Below are 24,380 nucleotides of genomic sequence, written 5' to 3'. Positions count from 1 at the left end.
TACCCAACTGGAGTGAATGCTAAAGATATGGTAACGTAAACATGTATAACTGTATAACTCACCAGCGATGATGCAAAGACTCTCGGCGAGCAGCTCGAACACGTGCGCGAGCGGCAAGAAACCCATCAGCACGTCGCTATAAAAACAATACAAATTATAAAAAATACAAACCACATTATTAAAATATACATACAAAGGCGAAGGTGTCTTTCGTCGTCGTCGTTTTTCAAGAATTACATATATACCCACATACAAGACGCAATGAGGTTAAAGTGGTTTGTTGTGCGACAATTCGAGTTGCGTAAACACTGTTCAAGAATTTATTTGTGATCTTATTTTCATATAATCTGTCTAGCATCGGATTTTTCTATGAATCTACTATAATTGTTTCGAAAAGCAAGCCAATACCTTTCATAAATGGGCACGGCGTCGACGAAAGCCTTGAGAGTGGACAGCATGTTGCGGTGCGACAGGATGACGCCTTTAGGCACCCCGGTGGAGCCCGATGTGTACATGATGATGGCTGTATCCGCGGCCGATGGCGGGACCGACTCTGTGGACAAAATGACAGTGTTATGAATGCAACGAGCTACACAAGGCCACAAATCTAATACGAAGCACTTTGGGTTAAGTCCAGCAAGACATATAATAATAGTATTTGGTAGATATTCTAGAGGGTGGGATGGACTATTAGAAAGTTATGAACAGGTAACGGCTATGATGGCCGGTTCTGAAACCAGCAGAATTTAGCATTGGTTTCATGAACATCTATGGTAGACGATTCGTTGCAATGAACAGTGTGAACAAAACACAGCTAAAACGCTTTATCTTACAGAAAATGACTACATTGAGAACCTCAAAAGAAAATAAACATGTTTGGAGAATTTTCCTTTCTTTAGAACATTTTTGTATTCAACAATCCTGGTTCCCTCCTTGTATCCCTTAGTATCAGTTCATCTCAGTTGATCTACCATGTAGATAATGGTGTCAACCGGGGGTGCCTTAGCCAGGATTTTTTAGAAAGCTGTATAAAAGAAAAATTGCCATAGATAACAGAAAAACTCACCAATCTTGGAGAATTTTCCCTTTTCCAGAACATCCTTATATGCAACAATCCTAATGCCTTCTTTGAATCCCTTAGTATCAGTTGTCTTGAGCTGGTCTTCCATGTAGATGATGGTGTCGACCAGGGGTGTTTTATCCAGGATCTTCTTGAATTTGGGGAGCAGTTCGTGTGTGGTGATGACGGTGGACACTTCCGTCTCGTTGATGCCGTGCGCGATGGCGTCGTCGCCGAGGGTCGCGTAGATGGTTACCACTGTGGAAAGAAATTGTAGTATGAAGTATCATTGGAGTATGAAGCATTTTGACAGAAAATTGGTTAGAGCGTACTTCAGGCTCAATGGTGTCTCAATTTACAACGTTTTGTTGTGGACCTTAGGAAGTTGATTATAATATTCACGCCTGAAATTAACTTTTTGACGTTATATTTTTTGGGCACCGCAATAAAATAGTATTTATTTATCATTTTTAATGTGACAGATTCAAATACCGGAACAACTTTTCATGGGTTTTAAAGCAATTTCTAATTATAAGCAGGATATGTCGTTCGGGCATTTACAGCCTCATTTGCAGATCTGGAGAAATAAGCGAGCAACCCAGCTCTCCGAGTCCAACCGCGACTAAATTCTGTTTTCTATAGTCTATCTATCATAGAGCATTTGATAACTGGAGTCGCCTTTTCCTATAGTATATCTGTCTTAGAGCATTTAATAACCGGAGTCGCCTTTAAGATCTCACCCCTCTGCCGAAAACCTTGCACAGTTGTGCAAACTTTTGTTTGGACCGACATGGCTATTTGTACGTTACGTAGAAATCATGTAGGAATAGGAAAATACATTTGACGACCTCTCCCCCGCAAAAATCGGCAGACCGTTTTGTACGGAAAATGGCAGCCATGACGTCTCCAGTTACTAAATGCTCCCTCTAAGCTCTCTACACACCGGGAATGCTCTGCTTGAAGCAGCCGTGCGCGGCGACCATCCACTCGGCGCGCGTCTCGGCGAACACGACCACGTTGCGGCGCGGCGCGCAGCCCAGCTCGCGCAGCCCGCCCGAGAACTGCGTCGCCTCCTGCTCCACGTCCGTGTACGACCGCCATGTGTATGACCCCATCTTGAACTGGAAATGTATACATACGTTAAGGTCGTCCTCGTGAGAACTCTTCCTAGTAAATGAAAAGATATACTAGGTTTCCAATGCTGCTCTTGCTGCTATTGGATATCATGTGAGAAAATAATTATCATTTTGTTCGATTGTGTTGGACCAGTGTCACCACAAGTGGCAAACTAATTAACTTTATTTGAAACCGAGGTTTGCAATGTTGTTTCTTATATATATATATCTTGATTGTCCAAGAAATGAATCCTGTCTGTTCATATAATCGTAATTTTATTCGATTACAAATATCACGTGTAATAAGTCGCAAATTTCTGAACTCAATTTGAAGAAGAAATTTGCGATTTTATGGATTATCCGTGTCATATATCATGCCATGCCTAAAAGATTACGACTATAACGTTATTAAAACTCTTCTGTATAAGATATGTAACCCACTATGTAAACACGTATTAACTAATACCGATCGATCGGCCGGTCGAGCGTGGGAATACTCTCCCGTGTCTCTTGTGAGGCTTCGCATCTCGCAATCCGCTTTGTCGAGTTACTATATAGTGTAGTAAATAAAGGTAGTGGACCCCGCAGTAATTCCTCTGCCAGAAAAAACTTTACAGTATGATAAAGTATCAATAAATAAAAAGTATTGTATAAATTTCCAAAGAATAATAATAATAGAATTAAAGTAAATACCTAAAGTCTTAAATCGTTAATATCTTTTTACGGAAAAATGCTCCGTTCAAACTTTCTTCACCAGACATATTCATGTAACGTATTGCAACAATATATGAAATATCAAAAAAATATCCCAGCAGAAATACCAGTATTAATAAAATAAAATTTGTTGGCGTCTTGGACCGGAAAATTGCTCAGTCTAATTTTTTCACTGGAATGCCATTTTATTGCCGTTTTATACCTACAAAATGAAAATCTAAAATTTTTCCACTCTCAGTTTTTAATAGTTCTATAATACATACATTTCAATACGCATTTTTTTTGGATTTTTTTACCCACTGCGCCAAATTATATTCTAAGATCATATAAGAAGAAAAAAATGACAGAGCAATTTTCCGATGAAAATGAGCGTCAAAAAAAGGAAGTATCATAAAAAAATATTCTGATGTTTGACAAAACTTTTAGATTTTTTTCTAGTATCACATACTGATACAAATAACTTATTTTGTAAAATAATTTTGGACTGAGGAATTACTCGGTTCAATATATAATCAGATTTGTGTTTTTAAACTTAGGAGTGTTTTTTTTTAGATATTTATAATGTTAGTCTCGGCTCATACTATACAATAACCAAGCTAAATTTCATCGACTGAGAAATTAATGCATGGATCTCCATACAACAACTTGCTTCATTTACTACACTATATACTCTAATCCCGTGTGGATAGCACTGATTGATTGGTTTAGTGTGTAACATTTAGAGACTGAGCAATGTGAGAGGGTTGGAAATTAGGATACGTTTTTAATGTTAATCTATCGATAGTCTGATAATTATTAATTTATGAGTGTGGTGTGGACATTGTCGCGCACCATGCGGAGGTGGAGCTCGGTGACTCACCTTCTTGAAGACCCGTCCGTTAGGTTGTGGTTCATCCTCTTCACTTAGCACCGTCCTGGTTCCCAGTGCAGGTTTCTCAGCCCAGCGAGCGGCGGCGGCGCGGAGCATGCCCTCCATGCTGAGGACGTTGTCGCGCACCATGCGGAGGTGGAGCTCGGTGGGCTCAGCGACGGAGCGGACGGTCACGCTGTCGCTGCTGCTTTGGATTATCCGGGCCTGGAAGGTAAATATAAATCGTTAATATCATGAGACATTTTATGAGAACACGTATGTCTAATACACATGATCGGTCGATTTTCAATACGACGATCGGGTCTTGTAATATCTTAGTCTTCAGAATGAGTTCTATATTCTATATCTGAGTATCACTAGCTCGCTCAAAAGTAGCTGGAGGGGGGCACGTTCATATTTGTACAAGTTGTGCGTATATAGTAAATCATATATTTAATTGTTTTTGTGCAAAACTGTGTTTTACTGCAACCAGATATACATACTATATATTACGTTTAAATCAAAAGATTTAACTAACTATGAGATTAGCTCGAACTAACGTTGCAACTCTTACTCCCGAGACAATTTTTACTCATTCCTTTCTATTTACTACATGACCGCGAAAAATGGCTCCGATCCATCAATTTATTTGTAAAGCATCGAGAACGAGTCCCTGAATCCGTAATCTGAATCACTGAAAAGGTCAAAGGGCAAAATGCAGGACCACTGCGCCACATGTACACCGATGTACACAGATGCAAAATACTCAAGTACAAGCTCCAGGATATTGAAATAGAACGCAATAAAGGATCTCTGACAAAGGGCTTTTGAGAAATGAGTGCAAGAGGGACTACATTTTCTCTTTGAAAATGGCCGTGCAATATTGAGTCTCTCAACAGTCTCATGAATAAATTCCTAATGTTTTGAATGGATAGTTTCCAAGCATAGATAACCTAGTTTTCTAGAGTGGTGGAAAATACAGCACATGTGGTTTAGTATCGGATGTAGGCGGTTTACGCTTGGGTACACTTAATTAATGCTGATGCGGTTAAGTGACAGTTTTAATTGGTCATCTGATTGCAATGGACAGTGCGAATCATGTAAGTTTATCTTAGTGAAGGAGAAGTTTATTTTAAATGAAATAATTTTACTTGAAAGAACAATATGAATACTATGACCTTAAAAATAAAAGAAGGTGAGATTCTTGATGACCGAATAAAGTAATGCTACTCAGCATTCTCAGCAACGACGATGTTTCAACACAATAATAGTAATAACGATGCGAAGAAGGTAGTCTTAATTATAATAGCCAGCAAACCAGTCAGAGTAATGCAGAAAACAGAAAAAATATGGAAACAGAGATTTGGGTTTGAAATTGATCATTGACGTGTTAATATATTTTTGAAAAACGCTGCTGATAATCGAATACCTTTCTATGCTTCCGGTTTAATCAAAATAACACGGTGTTTAATCGGCTTCATAAATATGGCATGACAGATTTATAATATAGAAATTAGACGCGGATTAGAGATTAGATTACTATTGTGTGCGATGCGGGTTAAATCCGAGTCTAGACACTTCGGCTTTCAATAGAGCAACGCAATATTATCAAGGACTGTGTGTGTCTTGTTACCTTTGAGGGCGTTGAGACTACCTAATCCTTGTGGAGAATTGGCAGATAGATGAGCCCACTGTATTGGGAATACCTACCATTATACTGTTATAATCGCATTTAGTAAATTAGTAGGTACACTACTGGTTAGTGTACCTACCTACCTACTATGTAAATGCGAGTTTTTATCGTCGTCATTAGGTAGGTATACTTACTTGTTTTATCTTTCGCAAAACGAATTTTCTGTACAATAGCGAATTATCGATTTTTTTAATCAATTAAGTTAAACAATTTTGGCATTAAAGTAATGTACATAGTTTTAGGGCTCAGTTTCATTGGTCGATATGGCTCGCTTGCGGGGTACGGAAGATTTCCATAAAGCATGCCATAGGGCCTACATTCGGGGAACTGTTTTCATTGGTCGATTTCAATTTCAATAATTTATCATAAAATTAATACAATTTTACACGTCATAATTTTAATATGTACATTATTATTCTATATTTAAAATACATTATTTCACATATACATTTCATTATTAAAATTAAAATTAAGTAAGAAGTGCATACATTATTATAAATTCACAACGAAGAATTCATTCAACGAATAGTAGGCAGCAGAGACTAGGTATTTTTTTAAGTTTGAGTACGAATGTGTTATTGCTATTCGCAGTTTTTATGTCTTCAGAGACTCGGTTGTAGATTTTCGGGACAATTGTGTGCAGAAATTTTTTAGCTAGCTAGATGGGCCTCGTAAGCGGGGTGCGGGAGATTTCCAAATCTCGTGCCATTATGAGTTTCACTAGGCTTATCGGCTTCCCGCTTGTCCGCAAGTTATCCGCATGCATACAGCATTGACTGAGCTATCGACTTATGAGCGTCACTAGTCGCTAAACCGCCTGCAGGGAGACCCCGCATCCCGCATGCTGTCTATCGACCAATAAAACCGAGCCTAATTCCATTACTCGGCTACCTAAAGCTGACCGCCTGAGATAACTGGTAACCTATAAAAGTGTGGCCAAAGTTTACCTTGATCCGGCGGGACATGGCCCTCTTGCGCCACGGCCGCTGCAGCACCAGGTGCACGGGGAACGTGAGCACGTCGAACACGAGCGCGACCGCTCGGATCGCCTTCAGCGCCAGGGAGACCCACCATGACTCCGGCCTGGAACAAACATTAACAACTATTTAGTGAAGGCGTCAAAAGGTTATAACAATAGAATAGAATAGAATATAATGGAATATTTAGATTCGTAAAAATAAGCACAAACGCAACAAAATACAAATAAGAGAGACGTACAAGAAGAAAGTGTCCCCAAATAGCCTCATCTCAGCATGTTGCTGGTGACTTTCAGCGCTGATCTTCCGATAAGAAAACTCACGCAATAGTTAAGTCAACTTAAGAGGGTCAACAAGCGCTTGAGAACTTCTAGCTAAAATTGTCAAGTTATCCACTCGCTCGACAAAATGGAATGCCAATAAGAATTTGTTTCTTATATCGGTTGATATTCAAATGTCATTGATATCGATATCTTAAATCTGACCAAAACTACCAAGCATTTTGTTATGAATTACGACTTTGTGTCGTCACTCGTCAAAGCATTCATGATGAGCACAAACCAACGATTGCAGCACAAATGGCAATTTCGCTTCCCATTTCCTATACGTATCAGCGGAGCCACATCAAACAATAACTGAACTACCTATAATGAAACCATCAAAGCAAATAGGTCGAACAGTGATTTTGAATTTGTCTCCTATTCCCAATTGATGTTGTATTAATAGTTGGTATGTAAATGATTTTGATGGAATATCGTTAGGAAACAGGGTGAACCCTATTAACCGGCAAAATTAATTAAAAAAGTTGTTTTCTGTTAAGTAAACAAATGTTGTTGTTGAGGACTAAATTCCCGGCGAGGCGCTTTCGACATGCCTATTGTTTGTAAATTGGGAGTTGCGAGATGAAAGCAACAAGCAACAAACAACAACAGCTAAATTTGCCAACAGGGGAGACGATGTCGTGCGTTACATAATTGACTAATGTAAGTACTAATAACAACATACTTAACGGATCGTAATTAGATCATATATATCATTGCAATAAGGTTTACGAATAGACAGTTACCAGTATTAACGATGGGAAACAAATGTCAGTACATGTGTAAAATGTGTATCGTTCCAGCCGAAAATATCATATGGTCAGTTTTCTTGTTTGAGTCCCTGAGATTAATAACTATCTTAAGTGGGCACAAAACATTGCGAACCAAGTTTATCTTGGAGACTTTGTCGCGATAAAGTGCTGGAGCCATACCTAATAGAAAAAAATCTCGTTTACTGCGACCCTTCCCCCCTCTGGTTCTGCAACGTTTCTGCAGAGATACTTTGGTCTGAGTCGAGATAGTAAGGCAGAATTGGTTCATAGAATTTTAACGCTTCAATCTCAGAGCTGCTGCATACAAATTTGCTCAGAATGGTCAGGTGCCTCTTCAGCGGATAATAATACCGGAGTCGACTAAGTAAATTGTTAAGGCGCGGTGTGTAGTAAAATGCACTTTTTTGTCACCATATTTACAGACTTTTACAAGGATTTCACGCATTATTTTCTAGTATGTATAACTTCAGTCCTTGAACTACGTTATTGCTTGTCAGAAACACGACGGCTCATTATTTTCTCGATAGAATCTTAAGTTGATAACATGCCTAACACTGTCTTTATTTCCTTATGTTAGAAGTACTAGGACGAAAATGTATATGAAACTTACTTCAGTCGATAGCTTTTAAGTAAATCTTCATTATTGCTTGTCCTTTTATCGATACGTTAATTTTTTCATTCATCATTTGATGAATTCAACATTTTGCCTACTAAATTACACCCTACGCGGCAATACCTTGCGCCTATTCCTCACGCCAGTACGCCCGTGACCACTGTCAGCGTCGGACCTGTGCTAGTTTAGCGGACGTTACATAAAATGGGTAATCACCGTATAAATATGCAAATATGTTATACACACAATGTTTTTCAACATACTTACGAAGAAAATCAAAATAATTCTTAAATACGGTGACATTTCAGACATTCGTCCGTCATATTGTCATTTTATAACAAGTTGGGCAGCAAAGGCACACACCCATCTAACCAATCCGGAATTCAGTCACGATTGCTAAATTGTGTAAACATATTTTAAAAGGCTATAAAATTAATCAAATTGAATAATTTAGACTGGTCACATTTTTGTAAAAATCGATTTCTACTGGCAAAACATATTACTTTTTGGCAACCGGGTTTTTTAACCTAATTAGACCCCGCTGAATCCGAATTTGCCGGTTGCTTGATCGAATTCTTGACTGGAAGTGAGATATGTGATATTAAAGGTCCCTTTTTTTAGTTTTTCGTAAATAACTCGTAAACGGTGGCCAATATAAAAAAATTGAACTAATAATCTACACAAAATTTTCAATAAAAAAGATTCAGTACATTTTTAGCAGGGATCAATATTTAAAAAGATAATAAAGAGGGAAAGTTAATTATAATAAATTCTAAGGTTCCTTGGTTTTATTTTTTCGTTAATAATTTTAAAAGTATGACATATAGCAAAAACAAATCTTACACATAAATAATAAACATAAAATTTCCTACAAGAAACATGTAGAACACTTTTCGCTAGGATCAATATTTAAAAAGACAAAGCAGCCGGTAAGTTAATTACAATCAATTTTAAAGTCCCTTTTTAGTTTTTTGTAAATAACTCGTAAACGGTGTCCCATAGCAAAATAGGTTTTTATGAATAAATAATCTACATAAAATTTCCTGCAAAAAATATCTGAACACTTTTTTCTAGGATCAATATTTAAAACGATATTAAAGGAAGAAAGTTCATTACAATCAATTAACATGTCACTTTTTTTAGTTTTTAGGGTCCCGTACCTCAAAAGGAAAAAACGGAACCCTTATAGGATCACTCGTGCGACTGTATGTCTGTCTGTCCGTCTGTCACAGCCCATTTTATTCAAAAGTACTGGACCAATTAAGTTGAAATTTGGTACACACATGTAAATTCGTGACCCAAAGACGGACATCTTACGTAAACAAATGAATTTTAAACATGGAGGCCACTTTTTAGCCAAGGGGGGTTAATTAACATTAAGAACCTATTTTGCTATGGGCCACCGTTTACGAGTCATTTACGAAAAACTTAAAATAGGGACCTGGAAATTGATTATAATTAACTTACCCCCTTTAATACCTCATTAAATATTGATCGTAGCGAAAAAGTGTACAAAACCTTTTTTGTGGACAATTTTATGTTCAATATTTATGTATAATATTTTTTTGCAACGGGGGCACCGTTTACGAGTTATTTACGAAAAAAAAGCGACCTGTGAACTGATTGTGATTAACTTTCTTCCTTTAATATCGTTTTAAATATTGATCCTAGAGAAAAGTGTTCAGATGTTTTATGGAGATTATTTATTCATAAAAACCTATTTTGCTATGAGACACCGTTTACGAGTTATTTACAAAAAACTAAAAAGGGACTTTAAAATTGATTATAATTGACTTACCGGATGCTTTGTCTTTTTAAATATTGATCCTAGCGAAAAGTGTTCTACATGTTTCTTGTAGGAAATTTTATGTTTATTATTTGTGTGAAATTTGTTTTTGCTATGAGTCATACTTTTCAAATTATTAACGAAAAAATAAAAACAAGGAACCTTAGAATTTATTATAATTAACTTTCCCTCTTTATTGTCTTTTTAAATATTGATCCCTGCTAAAAATGTACTACATCTTTTTTTGTTGAAAATGTTGTGTCGATTATTAACGTTTAACAATTTTTTTTTATATTGGCCACCGTTTACGAGTTATTTACGAAAAACAATAAAAAGAGACCTTCGAAAAGTGATTATAATTAACTTTCCCGCCTTAATATCTCTTTGAATATTGATCCTAGCGAAAAATTGTACGGAATCTTTCTTGTAGGCAATTTTATGCAGATTACTTATGTTTAAGAAAGTTTTTGCTATGCGCCACCGTTTAAGAGTTATTTACGAAAAACTAAAAAAAGGGACCTTTAATATCAACTATCTCACTTCCAGTCAAGAATTCGATCAAGCAACCGGCAATTTCGGATTCAGCGGGGTCTAATTAGGTTAAAAAACCCGGTTGCCAAAAAATAATATGTTTTGCCAGTCGAAATCGATTTTTACAACAACATGACCAGTCAAGTATACACTCATATTGTATATAATTAATAATTATTTAGGTACACTCACCGACCTCACCGTCTTACCTACCATTTTTAGGGTTCCCTACCCAAAGGGTAAAACGGAACCCTATTAGTAAGACTCGCGCTTGTCCGGTTTTTAATTTCATTAAGTACTCATCAAAATTCGAATTTACTAATAAATCTTATTCAATATTAATTGCCGAACTAAAAATCCCGGAACTGACAATTCAGAATACCGATGTCGTCAGAATAAGGACGTAGACGTGCTGCGCGGGAATGGTGCGGTGCGCCGCGCGGGGCGCCCGCCTGCCCGATCTACCACGCGTCTGCTTCACCCCCTTGAAAACGTAAAACTCGAGTATAAGAGCGCCTTAATACGGGTGTGTAATGATCGTTATAACAATAAATGATCTATTTTCATTCGATATATGAACATATGGTATAATTTTCAAAGATATATGGTAAATCTTTACTTTATTGACCGTCGATTTTTGGGTCGGGGAGGGGGGGAGGGGGGAGGGGAGGAAGAGGGCTACCCCCCAGTCCAACCCCCATGGCGCGGAACCCCATGGTTATGGAGATAGCCATGGTTAAAGTTTGTATGGAATTACTATGAAATAAGGGGTTACAGCAAAATTTGAAGGGGGGGGGGGTGAGGGGTGAGGGGGGGGGGGGGCGCTATTGGTTGGCGAGGGGGGTGAAGCTGTTGGATCTGGGTTAGCTCCGGCGCTGCGGAAGAGCAGCCCTTCCGCCCTCGCGTGACAAAGCACGCTCACTACACTCGCCTCCGCAGCTTCGGCTTACTGGTCGCCTTTGGCGACCAGCCTCAGCCGCTCGCCTCGCTCGTTCCCGCTCTCCGTCACGGCGGGTGAGGGCTGCCCTCCCTCCGCGCCTCCGTTTTTGGAATTGCTCTCTAGGGGTAGGACAGACAAGACCACGTGGATAGTGGGGTGCTCTGATTCGGTTTTAAGTGACCTTGACATTTTGGGTGCCTTGAGATTCCGGTGACCAAAGATTTTGGTGACCTTGTGATTTTGGTAACCATAAGATTTCGTGATCTTGAGATTTAGGTGACCTTGAGGATGGTGGTGCGGTATAAAAGGAAATATAAATTAACACAAAACGGCACCTATCGACATCTGCTATGACATTTCTCCTTTATTTCATAGTAATTTCATACAAACTTTAACCATGGATATCTCCCTAACCATGGGGTTCCGCGCCATGGGGGTTGGACTGGGGGGTAGCCCTTTGCACCCTCTACCCCCCCATACCCAACACACCCTCCAAATCGACGGTCCATAAAGTAAAGATTAGCCAGATATATCACTAAGGTAATATAATCAACCATGTGTATACCAACAACAGGAATCATTTTATATGGTATAGTTAAGGGTAGATATAAAATCAATTTAATATAACGAGTACCCAATATAAGGGAGAGGGTAGCTTGGCCCAGTGACATAAAGACGTGTACATGGCTACTGCTCTTGATATTATTGTTTAAAAATATAAAAACCTGTGTATCATCCTTAAAAGTGTTGGAAAATAAGTACACAACCACCGCATATTTGAAGACCACTTCAAGAACACTTTGGTGAGCAGTTTTTGTAGAGAAAATCAATGATTTGAAATGTGAATGACAACCGGTGGGTTATAAACTGCACGCACACTGGAATATTTTCGAGATAACAGCCGAAAATTGCCAAAATATCTTAAAATTAAGGAGGTAATCAGCTGTTCGGCACAGCAACTTCAACTGTCTTGTTTGTTATGACACATATCAGCTGTCACTTCTATATATATCGTTGAAGTTTGCGTTCCGTTTCACGGCAAGTTGCAACCGTTCGTTCGGACAAAAGAATAAAATAGACACACGGTTGGAGGCGGCGTGGAGGCGCCGTTGCGTTTCCATCTCGCTCTGTCATCGCTGCTCGCGGACTTGGACGAGGGGTCCGAGCACAGATATGAATATACTCTAGATGACGCAAATGCATCTACTTCGCGTGTCCGAACCCCGACCAAGCGTCGAGGTTAGCCGTCGCTACTGACACTCCACGCGCGTCAGTTGTTGCAGCCGGCGTCAGCGAAAACTTGAAAAATGCCTCGTTGTGTGCTAATGAACTGCAACAGCCCGAAAATTGCGAGCACCCAAGGGTAAGGACTTATTTCCTATCACAACTAAGTAATTTTTTAAATTATATAATGCGTAATTTCATTTTATAACAATTTTTTAAGTATTCCAAGATGTGATTCCAATAATATACCTAAGTAATTTTAGCTACACGTTACAAAAATACGCGAACCTGGTCGGAAATTATTATTTTGTGCCCCTTGCGTTTGAGACTACCGGGTGCTGGGGGTCGGAGGCTATGCCTTTATTAGGGAAGTGGGACGTCGAATGAGGGAGAGGGGATCTGACGCCCGCGCGGGTTCGTACCTGGTGCAAAGGTTGTCCATCGCCATTCAACGCGGTAACACGGATAGTGTGCTGATGGGTACCTTTGCGCCAGGGACAACTCGGGGGGGACTGTTTGACTAGGCTTAAGCTAGTCTTAAGTTTTTGTTGATTTTTTTTTATTTATATTTTTGTATTGACGTTTATTAAATAAATAACTATGTATAATCTATATAAATCCTCTTACATGGGTAGTAAAGATTACATGATAAGTGCTTACATTTTTATAATTTGTATCATTTGGTATGATATCAAAGTAACCCCACACCTTAAAAATATAAATCTTTATATATAAACGCGAGCGGCTTTGACGGTAGAAACAAATTAAATTATGCTCAAACAAAAGAGCGTAAAAAAATAACACTTTTGAATCGACAACATATATCCGCAAAATTCGTATTGTCGCGTATTTTGCATTTAAAAGTGAAAAAATTTCGACAAACAATACTAAAGGCTCAATTTGTTGGTTGACATTTGACAGCTATGCGTTGCGTTTAGAAACTGCAAACATGCTTACAAGTTAGGTTGGTCGTATTTTTTTTAATAAAAAGCAAGACGAATATTACTGTTTATTTGATGACTTTCCGGTATGTATAATGGTTATTATTTGCATTAAGTTTCGTTTCATATGGATATGTATACCGGTATAATTATTACATAAATTTGTTTTTAAGCCAGAACGTGCGATAGTCTGTTACGGCTTTTAAGACGATAGCAACACTGCCTAGACGTCAACGACGGCTGTTATTCGAAAATACTTTATCCGGTACTCCAGACGTGATAAAAACCTGTTAAATAGTGTATTGTGTGTGTTAACAATAAAAAATAGTCACCGAACATAGTGCAAAGTGCAAACGCCATCGTAACGTAACGAGATTTGAACTTCAAAGCGTTCCATGGGTGTATTGTGTTTAGTATAAACATCGGTCTCTCAGTTGTATTTTAATATTTCAGAATGATTCCAAATATTCTTACATGTCAAGGCACTACTAGCTACCTGGAAATGCAAGTGAAAGCAACCTTGAAGCAGCTGTGATAAACTAATAAGTGAGCGAGATGAAAATGACGTTGTTCAAAGAAACTTTGAGTTAAGTGCCAGCTGACTGTAACACACTCTAATTAAGTACATTGCCAGTGTGAAACAGTGCAAAAAGCTACAGTGTATTGTGGACATATTTAATAACTGTGCTTTAGACTATGAATCAAATTTGAGGTGTATCGGTGAATTGGAAAGTCAACTGCATATAGCTAATAAGTTATCTCCGGAGTCAATGTAAGTTGAATATAAGATTAAATATAATAAGATATATAGATAGTATATATGTCGCAGTCAAAAGTGTGAACTGGTCAAAAGAACTTTTAACCGACAAAAACAGGCAAAACTGCTTTTGACTGAGCATGTTGGTCAAAAGTAGTTATACCTGAAAATCATTGGTTAATAGTAATTGTGTTGTGACTGTTACTATCAGTCAAAAGTACTCGCAGAGATAGGTAGGTTAGGGTTATTTTTTTGCTACGCCCAAAAAACTAAACTGTTCCCAGAGATAGGTAGGTTAGGGTTATTTTTTTTTTTGCTACGTCCTAAAAACGAAACTGCTGCCAGAAATAGGTATGATTTTCAGGTAAAACTACTTTTGACCAACATGCTCAGTCAAAGCAGTTTTGCCTGTTTTTGTCGGTTAAAAGTTCTTTGGCCAGTTCACACTTTTGACTGCAACAGGTTGGGCTGGACATATGGCAAGGGAAGGTAAAGATAAGTGGGATAGAGAGGAAGCGGAATGGTATCCTAGAGATGGAAAAAGGAGAGAAGGGAGACCAATAATGAGGTGGTCGGATGACATAAAGAAGCATGCGGGACCTAATTGGATAGGGACGGCAAGGGATAGAGAGCTGTGGAGAGAGCTGGGGGAGGCCTATGCCAAGAAGGCAGACTGAAATAATTATTAAAAAGCAATGACATAAAAATTATTTAATAAAGTTACTAAGGAAAAAATATTGAAACTAATTGATATAAATGAAATGTGAATTTATTTAAATGTAATATGTGCTGAAATTTAATTTTTTGGTCAATAAAGGCTATTCTATTCTATTCTATTCTAATTTGACAGGTGACAACAAAAAAAATATTAATTCCTGCTAAAATTTCAGAGTCATAGTGAAGCATAGTACATAGTACCAAAACAATGTTGATTTTTAGGGTTCTGTAGCCAAAGGGTAAAAACGGGACCCCTATTACGAGGACTCCAATATGTTATTAGATCAAAACAAATTATTTTCAGAAAATATTTAATTTAGGCTTAGGGATGGCGAGGCTCCATAAACCTTCAGTAAGTAGTGCATAAGTATCCTTGGAAAAATTCGACCTATGCCGCCGTGGGTGGCCCGGTGGCAGAATGGCACAGGCACCTGCTGCAATAGCAGAGGACGCTGCTTTGATTCCAGCCTAGGGCACTGGAGGCCTTGGTCACTTTTTAGGGTTGCGTACCCATAGGGTAAAAACGGGACCCTATTAAATATTAAGACTCTGCTGTCCGTCTGTCTGTCACCAGGCTGTATCTCAAGATCTCATGAACCGTGATAACTAGATTAACTAGACAGTTTCAATTTTCACAAATGATGTATTTCTGTTGCCGCTATAACAACAAATACTAAAAACAAATTAAAGAAATATTTAAGCGGGGCCAATGCAATGCTAGGCTGGATATGACTGATGAAATGAGTAAATTTTTATTAATATGTTTTAATATGACATGTTGGTGGCAAACAAGCATACAAGGCTGTTAATGCCGATGGTAAGTGGGAGTTTAGACTAGACCTCTGCTTCTCCAAGGGACTCACATTGCTGACCGAGTAAATTTTTATTAATATGTTTTAATATGACATGTTGGTGGCAAACAAGCATACAAGGCTGTTAATGCCAATGGTAAGTGGGAGTTTAGACTAGACCTCTGCTTCTCCAAGGGACTCACATTGCTGACCGAGTAAATTTTTATTAATATGTTTTAATATGACATGTTGGTGGCAAACAAGCATACAAGGCTGTTAATGCCGATGGTAAGTGGGAGTTTAGACTAGACCTCTGCTTCTCCAAGGGACTCACATTGCTGACCGAGTAAATTTTTATTAATATGTTTTAACATGGCATGTTGGTGGCAAACAAGAATACAAGGCTGTTAATGCCGATGGTAAGTGGGAGTTTAGATTAGACCTCTGCTTCTCCAAGGGACTCACATTGTTGACCGAGTAAATTTTTATTAATATGTTTTAATATGACATGTTGGTGGCAAACAAGAATACAAGGCTGTTAATGCCGATGGTAAGTGGGGGTTTAGACTAGACCTCTGCTTCTCCAAGGGACTCACATTGCTGACCGGTTACAAATCTATTACACTCATACTAGGGTTCCGTACCTGAAGGGTAACTAAAAAACGGGAACCTATTAGCGATTCCGACTCGCACTTGGCCGGTTTTTCTTAGTAGGTATATGACATTTATTTCAGTTTTACTTCATGGTCCGTCAGTCTGTCTGTCTGTCTGTCTGTCACCAGGCTGTATCTCATGAACCGTGATAGGCCTAGGCAGTTGAAATTTTCACAGATGATGTATTTCTGTTACCGCTATAACAACAAATACTAAAAAGTATGGAACCCTTCGTGCGCGAGCACTTGCCCGGTTTGACATTTCAGGCTCCGTCACACAGGCGCGTTTCGCGTGCGGCGCGTGAGCGGGGCGCGCCGCTTTTTCATATAAAACGCTCAGGCCCGGCTCTGAAATCGCGCCGGTGTGACGGAACCTTTATTTCAGTTTACTCCACTGTCCCTCTGTCACCAGGCTGTATCTTATGAACCGTGATAGCTAGACAGTTGAAATTTTCACACATGATGTATTTCTGTTGCCGCTATAACAACAAATATTAAAAAGTGTTCCGTTCTTGATGGGTGAGTCCGACTCGCACTTATTCAGTTTTTTTTTTGTAAACGAATTTAATATTAACGGATAGGCATTAATATTAAAGAATGAAATAGTAGTGATAATTTCCATACTTATACTTTAGTGCCATGAAGGGTAGGTACAAAAGGGTTCCCTCTTTTGAGATTGGAAAGTGGGCTAGGTTATAAATGCGGCCTTCACAGAACCGATCTGCTACCAGAAAAGTGGCTCAGGTTAGAACTGTGATCCTTACAGAACCGAACTGCTACCAGAAAAGCGGATTAGGTTTTTTTAATTACATATTTGTTTTTAGATATAATTATCGGAATAGTAAATTTTTCGAGTTATGATTGTATGTTACGGATTTAAAGTTTTCTGAGATGAGATAGGTTTGTAACCGCCTTGATGAAGGTATGAAGTCTAAAAGTAAATAATTACTTAATTCAAAATGAGTATTACCTATTACTATTATTTATTTTACCCGAGCGAAGCCGGGTTTTCATCTAGTAACTTATAAAATATAAGTCATAAATGACATAATTTCTAGCTGTAGCATACATTAAATATTTCGTCCCTAAAATTCAATCACCCAACCTTTGTAAATGACTGAAAATTTACCTTTATTAGTTTATAGTGTGTGAAATTATATTAGGATCAATCCTTAAAATGAAATTTATGCGAAGAGGTTAAATTTAGAAATCATTACATCTATGTATATTTGTCATACTAATATAGGTTTTAACATGCAAGTACGACTTGGTGACAAATCGACGAAGCCCCGCTTTGCGGGGCTTCTATTTTCTGCTCTGAGGGATAAAAGGTAACTAACGAACCTAACCTAACCTAACCTGAAATTGCGGTTGTACAACATGCTAGAGTACATGCTCTTATTTGTTATGCGAGCCCCCCGTGCCGCCTTTCTCTTTAGACATGGGGATACTTGTGTCAATTTTTTTAACCTATACCATACTTGATACGACACTCCAATATAAAAAAATTGTTATAATACATAATAGCCAATTAATGTTATACCGAACCTTTTATTATAAAGTACATGCGTTATACTACCTTGGCATTAGATTGAAAGTTATTATATCAAATACCTGTTATACTGTATGAGAGATATATCTGATAAAAATATGTCATTCGTATGTATATGTTTTATAAATTATATCCCTTGATCGTTATATCGACCAATAATATATCCATAGTTGTTATATGCAGCTGTTAGGGTGTGTAATGATCGTTATAACAATAAATTATCTATTTTCACGCCACCAGCACTATACAGCACGCCAAGTACGCCAACCCCATGTTGAATGTATAACGCTTCTTAGGTAATACACTTTGCTTCTTTCTTAGGTGCCTAATAGATTTTTTGTTTTACCGAGGTCCCTATAATAATATTTCGACACTGTAAACTAATTCAGTTCAAATCGCTACTACATGATTAACTAATATAGCAATGAAAGGTATCCCCAACGTCGCATTCCTATCGTTGCTTCCTAGGGGAATCTAAATCTAAAGGCTATCATTAATTAAATTGAAAAAACCTTAAGCGCCAATCTAGTGCCGTAGAAGGGCCTAATCGCAGTTGCGGAAAACCAGCATTTCAATGAAAGGGATCAAGGCACACAGGTGACTTTATAGCTATTTCCAACTCAAGTGAACGTCATTTTCCTACGTTACGGAACCTGTTCGGCAGAATTTATCATGTCAATTTCAGAATTTAGGAAGAAAATTAAAATTAAATGTTCCCAGCATAGCAATGCATAAAGAGATTTGAGTATTTGTCTCTAACAATAGCAATAGGATCGAACAATTAACAATTAATCGTAATATAAATTTTCTAGTATTACTTAATTTACTAGTTCCAGAATAATGAATAAGCGATAAAATAGTATTAATGTGACTAATGTGCTCGTAAATCCTTGAACAAGAAACCCAACGAATTGCTAACAACTTTTAGTGTTCCAACATTGTAAATCACGCACGCAATGGCCGACAACTTTTAATTCCTAACTACATCCACTCACGAGCGAACAGGTCAGTTCATATGGAGGCCGTTCATACGACCTGTTTTCATTGTTTTCGGGTGTAGTTGATTTCAAGATATTCCCTAATTCCCTACCAATAGGTATTATAAATGCTTAAGTATTATTGTCTGCTACCCCTTCACGCTTAAACCGCTGATCGGAACTAGATGAAGTTGGCTTGACTCCCAAGGAAGGACTTAGGAGTCTTAGGACACATTCCACGCAGAAGAAGTCGCGGGCAGACGCTAAGTATTTGATAAATCCTTAACCAATTCGCGTGGATTTGCAGACATTAGATGAAATAAACAGAATGTACAATTGGCCGTTATGCCCGCGATTCGCACGGGGTCATTGCCACGCCGCGCCGCCGAGGCCGCGGAGCCGGAAACCGGAGCTTCCTTGGGTTCGCCGCGAATTTAGAGGTTGCCTGATTAAGATTAAGTCGAACACATTGTTTTTCAAGTGTACCTTGCAGCGTAAAAATGAAAATATATACGGTCAGGTGCTTCTGAGTCATTTGTTTAGTGCGTTTTATTGATGTGGTCTTAATAATTACGGTTAATAAATACCGATATACCGATTCTTTGGATTTGCCGCGAATTTAGAGGTCGCCTGATGATGTATGGTTAAGTTGAATACTTTGTTTTTCGAGTTCACCTTGCAGCGTACAAATATACGGCCAGGATGTTTGTTGGCCATCTTTTAGTGCGCATCTTGACTTCTTGACCTCTCCTTTTTTTCTGGGGCTTAATAAATAACGACAACAATTTAGAAAAACAGATGAACCCAACCAACCTGTTTCATATTTAATAAACTAAAGTATTTTATATTTATGTGCATGTTTTTTTCAATCCGTTAACGTCAAAAAACAATAACAGTCAACTTTAGCCAATAAATAGATCTGTGCCCATTAGAAATGATTGGTTCTATTTTACATAGACCCTATTGAGTGAAACGCTTGTATTAATTAAGACCCCATTCTCCTACCTTTACCTACGAATATGTATGTGTCAATCAGAAGATAGTCCAACTCCAACCTAACCTGAATAGGTACCCCATAAAAAGCTTGGTTATCGATCAAATTTATACACCTAGACGAGTGATAGCCAGCCAGCACTCATGCTGGCTACAAGTATTTTAAATATAAGGTACAATGATATGAATGATATGTCCATCGCGTCCGAGATAGGTCAGTGTCACAGCGGGGAGTCCGGATGCATCCTGCCGCGACCGTGACCCACAAGCGAACGCATCGCGCATGCGTACTGTACAAAGACTAACAACAACAACGTTCTGATCATTCGTAGATCTTATGTGTTTGCAATAAGGATTACACATTGTCAGTGTGTGTGGATGTGTGACCAGTGTACGTGAGCTCTAAGGTTAGAAGTATTTGTTGAGGGTTGGGGTTCAGGTTGTAATAGCTGCATGGGTAGAGAATGGGTTGTGAACGGGTAAGCTGCAGGGCTGAAAATCTGTAATTGTAATTATTTATCGACGGCTATATATGACTCCGGATAATCGGCAGCAGAAGGCATGTTAGGATAAAACTATAGATGTTATCCGACCATGTGATGTATTATATATAGGCGTAGGTATGTCATAAGATCTATGATCCGGAATGATACTATGAGTCTGGAAAAGTTAATAGTTGGCAAACAAGATCAAGAACTATCTTCTACAAAATGGCCAGACCAACTAAATTAACTAACGCATCTTCCTCAAAATTGTACTTTATTTTGTGAATGACGCCATGATAGATGCACCAGCGACAACTACGTTTCTTAATCATGAGGAGGAAAGATCAACGAGATTTTTTCTTTATCACACAAAGTAAACTTAGATCAGTTGCTAAGGAAACCCGGGAGGACTAGAAGCAAACATTTGTAATTGTCTCAAGAAACACAATAACACAGTTTATAAATAAATCAAGAAATAAATAGAGAAAACTTTCATGAAACCTACAGACCCTAATCTCAATTAAGGTTGGCTTGTCTTATCAAGGCCCATAAAATAATTAAGCAGTACAATGAGGGAGAAACTGTAACATTTACACAATACATCTTTGTTAGCTTGTGCCAGCCCTAAGTTGCGTTATGCGTATACACGAACTTTTTTTCATGTTCTACATTTAGATGTTCGCATGCATATGCAGCTTGCGGGAGCGTTGCCAACTCGCTTTGTCATATCAATAAAAGCTTTTACCATGTATGTTGACACATTGGACAATAAGACTTGGTATAGTGCAGGTTTTAGTCTTATATAACGACAAGACACTATGATGGCGACTAACGTCGTTTGTGTTACCTAAATATATAGAAAATATGGGACAGAATTAGCAATAAATTCGACATACATTTAAATGAGTTCAAAAACTACAGAAAGAGAACAGCGTCGGGTGCTAAATATAAATTTTGCTACTGCCCTGAGGTTTGGACAAGAGTAGAAGTGGCAAAATAAATAAGAATCACCATCATCATTCACCCTTTAAAGAGTTTAAAGCATCGATCAAGAGTTTATGATAATATTAACACGTTGCTGCGGCAATGGGTCGTTTTGGTCAGATGCACTATGTTTAACTGTGTTATAACAATTTGCCGCAGCGAAAGTGTTAGTGAAGTAAGTTATGATGATTTAGTTTAACGACTCCACTAATCTCATAGAAAGTCCAACGAGAATTGTTGCAACTGGCATAAATCCAAGTAGCACAAGTCACGGTCAAAAAAGTTGTCGCAAATGGAAATGCAATTTCGTTTAACACCTCGTTTTAGCGTCGAGATGCCAGAAAAAACAATCCAAATTTAGCTAAATGTTACTCAGCTTATTACAGATAAATCTTAAAGTATCTTTATAATCTTTATATATTTTTTACTGTGCCTATGAGTATTTGTATTTTAATACTTAAAATTCAATCAGCTATTTTACGTTCTAAGCCTTCGTATACGTAATCCACTACTGAGGAATTATCACATATGCTGGTTTCAGCCGTGTCGAATAAAATTGCTTAGTAAAAGCCGAATAACACTAATAACATTTAACGCCTAACGTAACAAGCGTAACAATGTAAACCCGAGTCCCATCCGACAACACAAAGCTCGTTCTCGTTTTACGCTTACATGATGACAGCAAGCGTAATGCCGAAAGGTCAAATGGCCTCATTATCACCATTAATTTGCGCAAATGGACATCGCCGGACGCCGGAGCAATTTCACCAGAACGTAAACGCTAGGAAACTCCTGCACAGTGTTGCCAGATGGTCACAAAAGTCACATTTTTCGTGACTTTTCGCCTTCTCGTGTGACATGTGCGTGACTTACGATCTTGAGGCAATTTTTGTGACTTTTTAAGCTAGTTGAATTTTGGACAAGTTTAGTTCTGCAATTTGTATTATTTAGGAACGCGGTGAACGCACCCAAGTTGACTCTTGCACTGACACCTTGACGTTACATTGACCATCATGTTTATTATAATAGTCGTAGCAAGATGAGACTTGTTACCTTGACATGACGGTGTCATTTAGTTTGATAGTAGTGGTTATTTTTTTTAGTGTATGATTCATTTCTTTCAGCCTCATATCTCGAATATCTGTACGAATATCATTATAATTACTTCGGACAAAAGTTTTATCACAAAATTTTCTACAATATTGGTTATGTTCATTTTTACTACACTGAGCATTGCCCGACATGCTCTTGGTCGGTTTTTTTTTATATTATATCAGCAGATCGCTTAGCTTGCTAATCCTAAACTATTTTTGTTTATGATGAACAATTAAGAAAAAAACGACGTTTTCTTAAATCGTCTATTTTTTATCTCTAATTTAACTTTAACAGCCTGAAGCTCCTAAAGTATTGATCGTAAGGTAAAAATAAACATAACCAAATTTGTAGGAAATTGTATGATAAAACTTTTGTCCGAAGTAATTATAATGCTATTTGTAATTTTGTACATATTTTCGAGATGAGCAAAAATATGAAAAAAGGTACCTTTAACCCTCCCTGCACTCTCAGCACACCCCCTACCCTCGAGGACTTTTAGTATGTTTATGGACACCATACGGTATACCTGTACCAATTTTCAAAACTACACGAATTATTTCCGCAGATTTTTCTAATTTGCTTGGGTTATTGAAAACCTTAATTTTTTAACTTTCTCATTGACCCCCCAAAAGTAGCCCCCATGCTTAAAATTCATTTGTTTACGTTACATGACTTAGATGTTCGTCTTTGGGGCACTAATTTACATATGTGTACCAAATTTCAACTTAATTGGTCCAGTAGTTTCCGTGAAAATAGGCTGTGACAGACGGACAGACAGACAGACAGACGTACGAGTGATCCTATAAGGGTCCCGTTTTTTCCTTTTGAGGAAAAATCATATAAGGTTAGTAGATTTTTTGTGAAATATATCATTTTCTGAATTTCTTCTAACAAAAACGATTCACCTACCCATACAATACAATAATATCAAAATGTGACTAGAGCAGCAAAAACGTGACTTTTAGGGAAATGAAACGTAACTTATTACTCCAGAGCCCTGGCAACACTGCTCCTGCAAAACTTCCCATTTCTACCAGAAAACGAGTAGTTTATCCGAGTCCGTAATTTAGTTAAATTCTGTCTGCAGTTTTTGGATGGGAATAAGTAAAACTAATTACATTTGGCTAGACTGGCTGGTCATGATACTTATGAATTTAATTAAATTCCTTAGCAGGTGTTAAAGTGCTCGATTCGAAGTGCGCAATTTGCGAATTTCGGTTTTCGCGGTAGCCCCTCTGCTGGCATAAAGAGAACTTTTCTTTTGCATTTTTAGGTAATTTAGAGTACCTGGAGCTAGGATATTAACATGCTCAGGTGGCCACAGGTAACTTTAAACACTATGAGTATCTAGTAATTACTCGTATTACGTTCCGCTCATAATTATTACATTGCGTGTGTATATCGAACGATATTTTGTCAATTTTCAGACTGATCACACAACATTATTTTTTAATGATTACTGTTATCATACATATTTAATTTAGCAGGAGTCTAGCGGGTATTCGAGGTTTATTATTGACATATTGTCAATATCACACTAATAATTAATTGTGTCTTTCTCAAGCAAAAGTTCTTACTTATAAATAAGGACGTTTACGGACTGCATGCCTTGCTATATCTATCTTGGCTAGTAGAGCCTTATTAATTAAGGACTGTATCGTTTATTATGGGTACAACTTTACTTAGCCGTTTTTTCTAGTATTATATTTTTATTAAAAAATTACACGTATAGTTTAATTAGTGCTTTAATAATAAGTAACATTTCGTCCTGGGAGATCACGTAAAGCATATGGTTTGGACAATATTTACCTAATCCTCCCGAGTAACTACAACGATTTT

At 37.9% G+C, this 24,380-nt stretch overlaps 1 protein-coding gene across 5 annotated transcripts in view; it reads right to left on the bottom strand.

Moving 5' to 3' along the window:
- Positions 1-24,380, bottom strand: part of LOC134790437 (long-chain-fatty-acid--CoA ligase 4) — an 80,742-nt gene that overhangs the window by 10,724 nt on the left and 45,638 nt on the right. For all 5 annotated transcript variants that reach the window (XM_063761222.1, XM_063761223.1, XM_063761221.1 and 2 more), the window contains 6 exons: positions 6,380-6,515; positions 3,749-3,964; positions 2,004-2,181; positions 1,067-1,318; positions 409-553; positions 63-136 (listed from right to left, as the gene is read on the bottom strand). In XM_063761222.1, coding sequence (XP_063617292.1) covers positions 63-136; positions 409-553; positions 1,067-1,318; positions 2,004-2,181; positions 3,749-3,964; positions 6,380-6,515 — 1,001 coding nt within the window. The remainder of the gene's footprint in view (positions 1-62; positions 137-408; positions 554-1,066; positions 1,319-2,003; positions 2,182-3,748; positions 3,965-6,379; positions 6,516-24,380) is intronic.

This window comes from Cydia splendana, chromosome 5 (assembly GCF_910591565.1).
Source record: "Cydia splendana chromosome 5, ilCydSple1.2, whole genome shotgun sequence".
Taxonomy (NCBI): Eukaryota; Metazoa; Arthropoda; class Insecta; order Lepidoptera; family Tortricidae; genus Cydia; species Cydia splendana.
Note: the sequence above shows the minus strand (reverse complement) of the source record. Positions and strands in the feature narration are given on the sequence as shown.